At 35.2% G+C, this 12044-nt stretch overlaps 1 protein-coding gene across 1 annotated transcript; it reads left to right on the forward strand.

Annotated features, from left to right (window-relative positions):
• Positions 1-1922: 1922 nt before the first annotated feature.
• LOC118739931 (skin secretory protein xP2-like) lies at positions 1923-3171 on the forward strand. Its single transcript, XM_036471433.1, has one exon. It carries the CDS (start codon positions 2440-2442, stop codon positions 2980-2982), a length of 543 nt encoding a protein of 180 aa, XP_036327326.1. The 5' UTR covers positions 1923-2439; the 3' UTR covers positions 2983-3171.
• Positions 3172-12044: the final 8873 nt, after the last annotated feature.

Here is a 12044-nt window from a genome sequence, read left to right on the forward strand (position 1 = left end):
AGCTATGGCCAATACCAGTAATAGGAAAGCGCTCTTGTGGAACATCGTTTTTTTTTTGTTCGGTGTAGCTCTTATAACGAGTGGAAAATATTCGTTGAAATGATTGCTGCTGCTGCTGCTGCCTAATGCCATCTGATTTTGTCTATCATCTGCACTAACATTTTATACTATCAAAAATTATTGTCGTCTCGTCTTCAGTATGTTGTTTGTTCACCATTTTCAATTAAATTTATATTCCCACTATTTTTCGCTCAAAGTTTCATTACTATTAGTTCCTAATTTGCGCTGCTGACCCTCTCCTAGTATATTTTTAAATTTAATTAGTCACCTGCTTACTTGGTTCACTTGTTGATTAAACGCAAGTCGCATATAAATGAATTCGGGCATTCCCTTTGAGTTTTGTACGCACTTCTATATTTAAAGTCTGTAACACGTAGTTTCATTCATTTATTTACTGGTTAAATGGCCCAAAATTTGTTTAAGGTTTTAGGCGCCATGTAAGGCGGTTGTAGGGTCAATTTTACCAAATTTAGAAAACAATACGTCCATTTAATGAAAATACATATGTATGAAGTTCTCATTTTCGTTGTTGGTGTTTCCGACAGGGTAGGAGCATGATCCAATTTGGAACGATTTTCCGTCATCTCTTGTCAGTTTTGGTTTTTAAAACCCTTTGATTTGCATCTATTCCAATCATGAAATCAGGCTCTAAAGAGACGCCGTATTGAAAGTTAAGGCCTGTTAAACTATTCAAATTTTCCCTTCACTGTCTGTGTTTTCTTGTGCTTTAACTCGCTCAGTACCATAAGCCAACACATTATTTAAAAAAACCCCATGATTTGAATTGTAAGTTGTAATTCATCGAGGGATAAAAATGTAATTCTGATATCAAGTAAAAAAGTTGTATGTAAAAAGTTAATTTTCTCCTGTGAAATTTCATTAATTTCAACAAAAGTGATTTCTAAACAAAAAAAAAAAATCAAGAAAAAAAATATTCAAACTCGTACTTTTTTCGTAAAAATAGGAGCGTGTTCTTCAAAATTTACTTTGCTCAAAAATAGTTTTTTGCCCCCAGAAATACATTTTTTCAGAATAAAAATTTTCTTTTTTATGTAATATAATTCCTATAAATATTATTTCCCGGTGGCCGCTGTGCTGTAGTGGTAAGCAGTGCGCGCTTCCACTCCGCAGCGCTTGGGTTCAAGCCCTGGTCAAAGCAACATCGCAAAAAAAAAATGTAGAAAGGCTTTTTCTTAACAGCGGTCGCCCCTCGGCAGGCAATGGCAAACCTCCGAGTCTATTTCTGCCATGAAAAACAACTTCTCATTAAAATACAATCGCCGTTCGGAGTCGGCGTAAAACTGTAGGTCCCTCCGCTTTGTGTGACAACTTCTTTACTTCATTAAAAATCCATTTTTTCTCATAATTTTTTTCGTAAAAAAATCTTTTGACAATATTTATGGTTTCCCCTTACATAATATTTTTTAACAAACAAAACAAAAAAAAATGATTCGTAATATTAAATTTTACCATTATTTTTTACCAAAAGAGTCTTTAAAAACATATGTTTTCTCTTCAAATTATATTTTCCGAAAAAATACTTACTATTTATTCTAAAATTTGTATCCTTAATATTATTTTTTTTTAGTTTTATTCCAAAATTATGTGGTCTTGAAGATTTTTTTTCTTGAAAGATAACTTTGTAAAAACTAGTTTTTTTTCTAAAAAAAAAAACTGCAATCAAAAAAATTTCATACATATTTTAAAAATTTTTCTAATTTTCTTAAAAATATTTTTTTTTTTAAATTCATGATAAAAATTGCGAAATAAATTTGAGGCACATTTTAAAAACGGCAAATAAAAATAAAACTTCTAAAAACATACAGAATTTCCATTTGAGACGAGCAACTTTTAAGGAAATATGCATGGACCTGAAAGGGTTAAGCAAAAAAACACTGCTTGCTGCAATAACATAGCGCAAATAAACACATAAAAGTTTCTGTTTACATACTACGCATCCGCATTTGGGCACTCACGATTAGGCATTGGCCCTTGACATAGCAGTCAAACGAGCGGAACAACCTCATCATTATTGTCACGTACGCACAATAAATAGCCTAACAGCGTCTGATGAGTCGACGCGCTGCCACTGCAGGCATTCACCCACAACCTAGTACGCCACCTCCAATGAAACTATCCTCGTTGCATCAAATTTGGTTGTAGGCCTAGCAATTGTGCGTGTAATTGAGTGGAACTGACTGCGCTTAGAACTATTTTTTTTATTAATAAAGCTCATGAAATCAAATTTATTGCGCCAAAGTATAAAAGCTGAAAAGCGTTGACACTTCCATTGCATTCTTACGATCAAATCCAAGTGGCAAAGTGTAGCCAGGCAGCAGCAGTAGCAGAAACTCAACCAGTCAACTTCTTCGCAACAAAATGTTCAAGTACACCACCGTCTTGGCCTTAATATTCGCCACCACTTTGGCAACAACTCAGGCTGAGCCACCACGTTTCCGTGCAGCGCTTCGACGGGCACCCAATCGCTTTCTGGCACGCCAAGAGGCTGAGGTGACCGATAGTGCTGCACCAGAGGTCGCGCCACCTGCAGCGGAGGCAGATCAGCCAGCGCCCTATCCGCCAGCTGGCGTCACGCCAGCGATTCCCTTCGATTTGCCAACGGAGACAGAGGCACCTGCGCCGGATGAAGTTTATGGCCCACCAGAGGAGGAGCCAACACCCGATCCCACCTATGGGCCACCAGAGGAAACTACCACTTTGCCTGCGCCTACCGCCGCCCCCGCTGATGGTGATTTAGTATCGCAAAACTTGGTGCAGCCGCGTCAAAGAGTTGCATTGGCCAAGCAACGCGGTCTGGTGCGCTCGCAGCCGCTCTTGTTGCAAGCTGTGCCCTCTGCGGGTGCGGCCGGTGTTGTGGAGCTGGTGCGCGCGGAACCGGGAGTTATTTACATTTTGAAATAAGCATTGGAGGAGGAAGTGGGAGAGGAGCAGTAAAGATACGACGATTAACGGGTGGCGTAGTACGATATCATTCTTTTTGCAATTGTTTTCTACTTTTTGAAGTGTGTTAAGTTTATTAATTTTATAAAAAAAAAACGATAAAAATATAATAAAAATCTATTTCTTTACAAATGTGAAGCTTTTCTAGTGTACCCGCATTTTATCAGAAATTTTAGTTATAAACTCATTTTGCTTCTTAAGAATTTTCTTTCATTTATAATTAGCAATCGCTACGCCAATTCGCCAATAATGCAGCCGTTTGCTAACTGCATGGAACTTTCCACAAATCTTTCTTCGAGCTCACATCTCAGGAATATTAACAAGCAGCCAGCCAAGCTTTGCAGCCAACAACTAAACTTTCAGATACGCGGTAATCGCGTTAGCTAATCTATTTAATTGGTAAAAGTACATATTAACGTTAATGAAGCTACAAATGATGGCAAGACAATTATGCTGGAAATTTTGTTGAAGTAATTCATTTCATTGTACTTAAAACATTATTTCCTCTTCAATTGAATAAAAATTTTCCTTTTACCTTTTTCGCAGGTAAATCCGATATTTTTGTTTTTTTTTGCGCACTGATAAAAACTGAATTGTTATTTGCGAGACGTATTCCAGAATTTTCGAGAGTTTATGCGAAATTCTTTTTTGGGAGCTTTTCGGTGTTTTGCAGAAGTTTGGAGCTTTTCGGGATACGGAATATTGTATTTACATTTACATACGTAAACGCCCGAGTATCATTCGATTGGGAACCTTTTTTTCCTAGATTTCTAAATCCCATTGAACTATTGTAACTTTGTTTTTAATTTTTAGTTAAAGCTAAAATTTATGCGAAAATTTTTTAGAATTTATTTAAATTTTTCACAAAGAATGGAGCTTTGATTTTACGAGCTTCATTATAGCCACTCCTATCTACGTACCTATTTGCATAAAATGATAGCCATTTTCGTTGTTCGGACTAAACCCAAAAACCACTGAATAGAGTTGCGTCAGATTGTCGGAGGTTATCTTACATACATATAAGGTCCTATAACATGCCAGTTATGATAAAGTTGCCACAATTGTGCTTTTTTTGGTCCATTTTTAAACCGAAAAGTACATTGACACCACATAGACCTTTTTGGGAACTTAAAAAAATTTAAACAAATATATTCGAGTTTTGCGAACAAATTAAACTAATTAAAAACGAACTGAACTAGCCGTTGTTTGCAAACATTTTAAAAATGGCTCAAGGTATATTGTCTATTCTACAATCCTCCGCAAATGTTGGAAGCGTCTTTTCTTTTCAGAATCTGATAAAAACTAAACGTAGAAATAGATTACAGGTAAAAACCATAGGTTCTTTAATAAACGCAAAATACTGGAGGTTATCGTCGCACCCTTATGGCCGCCTGGGTATCTGAAAGTATAACTATAAACGTGCCTTAAAACTCTTCTAAAGGTTCAGTCTGGCATAAATTAAGGTCGCTAGTACCTCAACCGGAAAGACCGTGAACCAAGTATCAAGTGTAATAGAAAGTTTGGATCCAGGTGGAAAGACACTCCTACTCTGCCCGCCATCTTTAATCCATCTGTTTACCAGTGTACATATATGGGGTCTAGTTCTGGTAAACCATTTGACCAGACATCTCGGTTTGAAATTTTGAACTGAAATTCTCTTCCAAAGCAGATTTCCTTTGGCATAGCGTCGGAGAGGTCGCAGATTTCGAGACCTGGTATTGTGCTCAAAACACCTTAGTGTTGCGTCGTGTTTTTAAAAGTACTGTCAGAATTTTGCATATGCAAATTCCTCGAGTCTGTTGATGCCTAGACAGAAATGTGGAGCGGGGTGGAACCTAGGAACGAGTCTACGGCCGCGGTTGGACACGCTGTCATTGCTTCTGCCACCGACAGTAGGACCCTGCTTTGAAGTTTGTCCAGACGTGAAACGGCAGTTTTTTGCAGCTTCAAGTCGAATGTCCGAGTGTGCATTTGATTTCAACTGCTTTAAAATGCATTTAGCTCAAGGCTGAAATAGTTAATTCACACACGGTTAATAATTTGGGTTTTAATTTTAAACTTTTTGGACTACATATATGACCAAACTAAATTCAGTTTCAAATACAAACCTTCTAAGTAAAAAAAAGAGAGCACATATGTTGGGCTTAGAATTTAAACAGTTCGGTTTAAATTTTAAACCCAAACATTTCCATAATTAAGAATAAAAAAATCTTAAATTTCATGCTCCGTCTGATGGGAATTGCACCCGGTCAGCCTTGGTAGCAACCAATTGGACAAAAATTTAAACCAGAATATATTGAACATTGCCTAAAACTATTGGCTGGCTTAAAAAATAGAGTATAAAATATTAAAAAAGGCAGTAGTCCCAGCGCGGTTTAAAAATTAGACCCAAATGTTTGACCGTAGCAGTTAAAAGATTAAACAACTATTATTGAACTATGCATTTGCAAAGACATGTATCAAAAGTGTAAGCATTTGGTTTATCTCAATGAGGCTGCTGGGTAATTATACATCAATTTCAAATTAGTTGCTGAAATAGAAATAGAAATAAACTATTTTTTGCGGAGGTAATTGTGTGAGCTACGCCATACTGGGCAGTTTTCGCACCTTTTCTACTTCCTGCTGAATAACAAGTTTCCAACAGTTGTTATTAATTTTTAACTATTTAATGAACTGTAAATTTAACGATTAAATACTTCGAACAAACTTCGTCAAAATTTACCAAAGGTATATTTTGTGTGGTGCTACGACATGAAACAATAAAGAGAGGTATACACTAGACACACAAACATATCTACCTACATACATATTTCCCTTGAACTTGAAAAATGTCTAACCTTGCTACTACTTTTCAGGCAAAAGTTTTCAGTCAAGTATATTTAACATTTCTATACTTACTGACATACTATATGTATAATACCTACATACACACTTATTGTATCCAAGCACTATTTAACTATTTGTTAGTTGCTCTTCAAATATTCATTGCACGTACAACGGTAGCATCTATGTATGTACCTACCAATGTACTTGCATATTATGACAATAGCAATAAAAGAGCTTCATATGCAAGCGGTTTAATGCATATTGAAAGGTTTAAAGTTCAATAAAATAAGAAAACTTTATTAGTTTAATCACTTTTCCATTAAACTAATAAAGTTGCTAAGTTTTGAAGAAAAAAAAACAATATTCGAAATTAGAAGGCAAATTGGGAAAGTGGAACAATATGGCACAGCTTTGAATAACTTTTAAAAGATTTACTAACGTAAACGTATGTGTACATTAGGGTGGTCTAAAAACAGTAAAGTCGGAATTTTAATGCTCTCTATATCGAAAAAAGAATACCCTTGTTTTTTTATGTTGAAATCAAAATATATTTAAAATTTTGGAAAATCAATATTTTTCAATCTGAAATCTCTGGTTCTCTTCAAGAGTCTCGCAACCATTTTTTAATACTAACAATTTTTTATTGGTCCCTCCATTGCATTTTTTGTGGATATTGTGGGTTTTTGGCGGACCTATATATTATAGTTGCGATGAAAAAATGGTGAAATAAACAATTGAGTATTATTACTGGGCTTTTTTTTCTAGAGAAACAGAGTTTTCCGATAGAAAAATATTGATTTTTAAGAATTGTATACCATTTATACGAAAAGTTGTTTTTTCTCCATATAAAATACATGGAATACTTTGAGCGCTTTGAGCGAGCTCTATATATTTTTTGATTTCAAAATAAAACAGTAGGGATCCATTTTTTTCGGTATAGAACAATCGTAGAGGGTGGGAGCATAAAAAATCCGACTTTACTTTTTCATATGCATTTTGTTGCACGGTGTAAAACTGCTGACGAAAGTAACGCTGTGGCACAGGCGAATAATTGCTTCTAAGTACTTATATGTTTTTCTTTTAGAAAACAAAAAAAAAACGATTATGTTGGTCACGCCCGTCACATGTCACACCCGTCACAATTCAAAGTTTGACAAATTTTAATAAATTCGGTCAGGGCTGCTCCCATTACTTTTCTACTAATTTACAATATATCATATATGTGTTTGTGATATCCGATGATAAAGCTAATCTTAAAGATATGTTGCTCGAGCGATGGAAAAACTAAGCTATGCTGTCACGGATACAAAGAAACCATTACTTCAATTGTCAGGGTAAAAGCAGTATCTCATAAGGTTTGACAGGTAACAGCCTCACTGAAAGTGCAGTACTATTTAAAAATACGGTACTTTCTCAGTGACTCAGACAGACAATGGAGATGACGAGTCAGATCAAGGCTTATTCCGTCTTTAGCTGGCAGAATCTTTTATGTGTTTGTAAAATCCGATTTTATTTTTATTTTTTGAGAAATAAAGTTAGTTTAGTTGTCTAAAAATGTGTATTTGTGTATTCACGTTCAACTTGTCACACCCGTCAATAAGTCAAATCACACCCGTCACAGTTCAATTTGGAAAATATCGTTGCTCCCTACCGTGGAAGACTAGCACGTTCGCGTCGAAGAAGAGTAGAACATTTAAGATTTTCATTATTTGCGTGGAAGAGTAGCACACACTGTTGCAAACTTAGTTCTTTTCTTAATTCGAAACGCGAAATTTTTCGATTTCGATATCGATAATAATATTATATTTAACAATATTTATAAGTTTATCGATATCAAGGTCGATGAATATAAATATAAAGAAAGTTCGGCAATAGTCCCAAAATCTAGAAGTAATACAGAAAGTCCCGAAGTGGTTTCGAACATAACGATATAGTCTCGAGAATCCCAAAACCTCGAAAATTCCGCCATTTTTCGTAGAACTGAAAGTTGGAAAATATTGAAAATCGTATTTGGGTTGCATAAAAAAGCATTATTTAGTGAAAAATTCCGAATCAAATTGATTCGCTCTGCAAATCAAATCACAAATAAATCGTAGGTATTCTTTCCTTGGTGGACGAATTAAATCACAAATAAAAATTATTTTATATTTGGTTAATGAATCAAATCACAATGAAATTTTATTTTTCATTTGGTCGGCAAATCGAATCACAAAACCAATTTATTTAGGATTTGATGCAACTTTCAATTCAGAAACAAATTTAATCGCAAATTTGACTACATAATTGAAAATTACACAACCTTGACTACACACGCGAATAATTAAATTTGCTAGTCTTCGACGCGAATGATGAAATGTGCTACTCTTCGTAGGGACCAACGATATAGTATAATAATAATAATTTCCAATAGATGTAAGAAACTTTGGTGTAAATGTTGAAAATATTTATTTAAAAATACAACAAACTATTGAAAATCATAAGCAGAAGACATAATTAGCATAAACAATAATCAATTTTTCATATCGACACCTGTAAAACTTTATCTCATTACAGTAAATAAATGCTAGCATAGGAAAAATCCGCCTTAGCTAAATGCAGCGCCACCATTAAATATTCTCTGCATAGTTCAGCCGCTCATAAAATCAATATTTCATAAACCTTGTCACAAACATTTATGACACATTTAAGTACATATAAATTAGTAGCCATTTTATGATATTTTTTCATTACAGTGAGCCTTAAAGTTACTCGTAAAATTTGCACCCCACAAGTTGCCAGTATATGTATGTATGTATGTTCGCCAGTAAAATGTTTATCATGTAGTCAGCCACAATTTCGGCTATATCGCGGCCAATGATGGACAGTTGAATGCCTATTTTGAATTTTGTATGACATTCATCTGACATTCGTATGACATATGTAGACAAGCGAATGGGCAATTTGGCGACGTGCCTGTGGTCAAAATACCAAACGCAAAACGCCGCACAAACTATTCGAGTGGAATAACAACAAACGAAACAAAAACAAAACAAGTATCTAATAATTACGCGACTGTACTTAGCAGCAGCGGTAGCTACATACATGTTAGCAACTCAAGCGTAGGACCAATAGAACTCCACTCACCAGCAGGCTGGCCATGATTTTCGCTCTGTAAAATAATAAAAGCTAAGTTACGCTACCGACAGGAACTGAAATTGAAAAATAGCAAAAGCAAAAAAAATGAACATCGGAAATTCAAAAAAATTAATATGCATTGCAGTGTGCGCCAAGCGTCAACTTGACTAATGCCCATAAGGGGCGCATAAAGAATTTGGGTAGTCAAAAATGCTGACGAATTCACTTTGTCAGCGATCGGAAATGAGCTTTGAATGATTTTTTTCAAAAACATCAAAATTAGTTGTGAGCTGCACACCAAATCGTAACGTAGGAGCGCTTCAAAAAAGTGCAACGATTTGATTAAGTAGTAAAAATAATGAAAACCTTTTGCTGTATATTACTGTTAGTAGCGCTACTGGCGCCCATCCATGGCAGCGCAGTGGCAGAACGTACGCATTTAAAGGCCAAATACTTGCGTGCGCGCCAGCTTGCGCCGTATCCAGCGGCCGGCCTACGACCGCAAGTGCCTTTCGTACTGCCAACTGTGCAGGGAACCGAAGCCGCAATACTGGAAACAACCACAGACATGCCGGTGAAGGTGGAAAGTGAAGAAGCTATCGATGAAGATTTGGCAGAAGACTTGGATCCGATTGCGGCTGATGCAGCGGAGGATGACACTGAGCCATTGCCAGAGCCTGAGGCGCGAATGAAGGCGAAGGATGAGGTAGCAAAAACGGGCGCCGAGGAAGCGGAATGGGACGAAAATGCAGACATTATACCGCAGCGGAAAGCAGGACCATCACCAAGCAAGCGTTTCTGGTTTTTCAGAAGATGAATTGCGAAGCGCAACATATTTTTGTATGCTTTAAATTAATTTAGTTTATATTGATAAATAAAATGTGCGAGTGTCTTTAAGCTCACTGGAAAATTAAGGCTTAAATTTTTACAGTGAACAAAAATAATTGCTAGTGTTGTTGGGGCACCATCATGTGGGCAGTTCGTAATAGTGGTATTTGCTAAAGGCAAACAAGTAAACTTTGTGCTAACATTTTCTTTATTTGCTGCTTTTGTAACAGAGTATGCACACAAGCACGCTCACTACATTCATATGTTTATAAATTTGTACTCTGCAGCATTTTTCTACCATCGACTGTTTGCAGATTTGTATGCGTAATTACCGCTGCAACCGCAAAAATATTTACACAGCCTGGGTAAACAATAAATTTATGTTTGTTGCTCTGTACATAAATATGTGTGTGTGTGTGTGTGTACTGGTTACTTGTAAATATGCAGATGGACAGACACAGCTTGCAACTAAGCAATTAAGCTCGAACAAATATGGACCAGGCATTTTTGTGTGCGTAATTGATTGTTTATCCTCTGTGGTGAGTTCACACAAAAGCTATTACATTTTGCTGTAAAAACGAGAGGTAAGCGAGCAATCTCAAAGATCATACATACATACATATCTGTTCCCTAATTTGCCGATGCATTTGCATATGTACATATATATATCTATTGTACAAATATACCGGTCACTTTGCTTTTCAAAAATTCTCACAGCGGGCAGCGGTTGATTTTAAAACTACAAGCGATTATATCATAAAACTAAACTCTAAAAATAAATCACAATCAGGCATAGTCAGTGACAGCAATGTTTACATAACCTATACACACACACACACATGCATATGCGAAGGACGCATTGAGTTTCATTCAATTTTCCATGCGACAAAACAATTCGCCAAGCAAATGCATATGCGCATAGGCAATAAAATTTTCCTCTAAATACATACCACACACGTATATACATGTATGTGTGTAGGTGCACATGTTCGTATATATGTATATATGTATGCATGCCTAACAATTTGAAAAATGCCGTAGACGCTAACTATATGCAAATTTTATTGAATTTTAGCTAAACAAGTTAACTCGACTTAGTGCTTTTTTTCTATTACGCATAAAAATTACTTCGTATGTTAATGAGATATTAAACCTTTTTTGGGGCTCCACGTTAATCGATTTTTCAATTAAATATAAATTTTGTCCTTGAAAATCAATATTTATTTCAATTACATAACTTAGAATTATAATTCCTAAATTCAGTCAGCGTCAAAAATATCAATACCCTGATGTTTGAACGATTTCCTTTACTTATATTTTCTACAGCAATTATTTTTTATATGTATAATTTATTCTACTGCAAAAACCAGCAGAATAAATTTATTCAATTTCACATAGAACTCGGGAAAATTCAAGAAGTACCGAAAATGCAATGCAATTTTTTTTTCTTAAAATCAAAATTTTAAGTATGCAATTTTGTAGCCCATTAAATTTTAGTATATAAGGTGAAAGTGTCAAGCCACTATAAACTACCGTTGATTTTTGAGAATTTTCTTTTGTCCAAGCTGCTCGCATTTTCTTCCATATAACGCATGAACTAAATTGATTTTTTTATGGAAGAAAATGCACGACACCCTCGACAAAAAAAAATATCAAAAATCAATGGTAATTTTTATAGGCTTAAATTGAAAAGTTCAAAACTTTGATAACAATTTTTTGGTATTTCTTTAATTTTCCTGAGTGTTATATGAAATTGAAAAATTTATTCTACTGGATTTTGCTGTTAAACTAACTACCTACCTAAAAATAAGAAACAATTTGATGTGGTAAATATAAATAAAGAAACGTCAGTGTTTTAATATTTTTGCCATGACTGTATGTAGTTTTATGAATATTCCAGTAAAATATATACAAACATAAATGTACATTTATAATGCTGTATGCACAATAGGATGGTCCAAAAATGCATGTGAAATTTTTATCCTCTTTCCCATTTTTATTATACCTTTCATGAGCATGAAATGGTATTATAACTTTGGTCCGATGTTTGTAAGTACCAGAACAAAAAGAGATAGACCCATGAAAATGTATACTTATATGATCAGAACGTCGAGCTGAGTTGATTTAGCCATGTCCGTCTGTCCGTCTGTCCGTCTGTCTGTCTGTTTGTATGCAATCTAGTCTCTCAGTTTTCGAGATATCCGGATCAAATTTGGTAGGTGGGTGTATTTTTATAATGTATTAATCATTTGTCG

Source organism: Rhagoletis pomonella, unplaced genomic scaffold, assembly GCF_013731165.1.
Source record: "Rhagoletis pomonella isolate Grant_MI unplaced genomic scaffold, Rhpom_1.0 Rhpom_scaffold_00005, whole genome shotgun sequence".
Lineage (NCBI taxonomy): Eukaryota > Metazoa > Arthropoda > Insecta > Diptera > Tephritidae > Rhagoletis > Rhagoletis pomonella.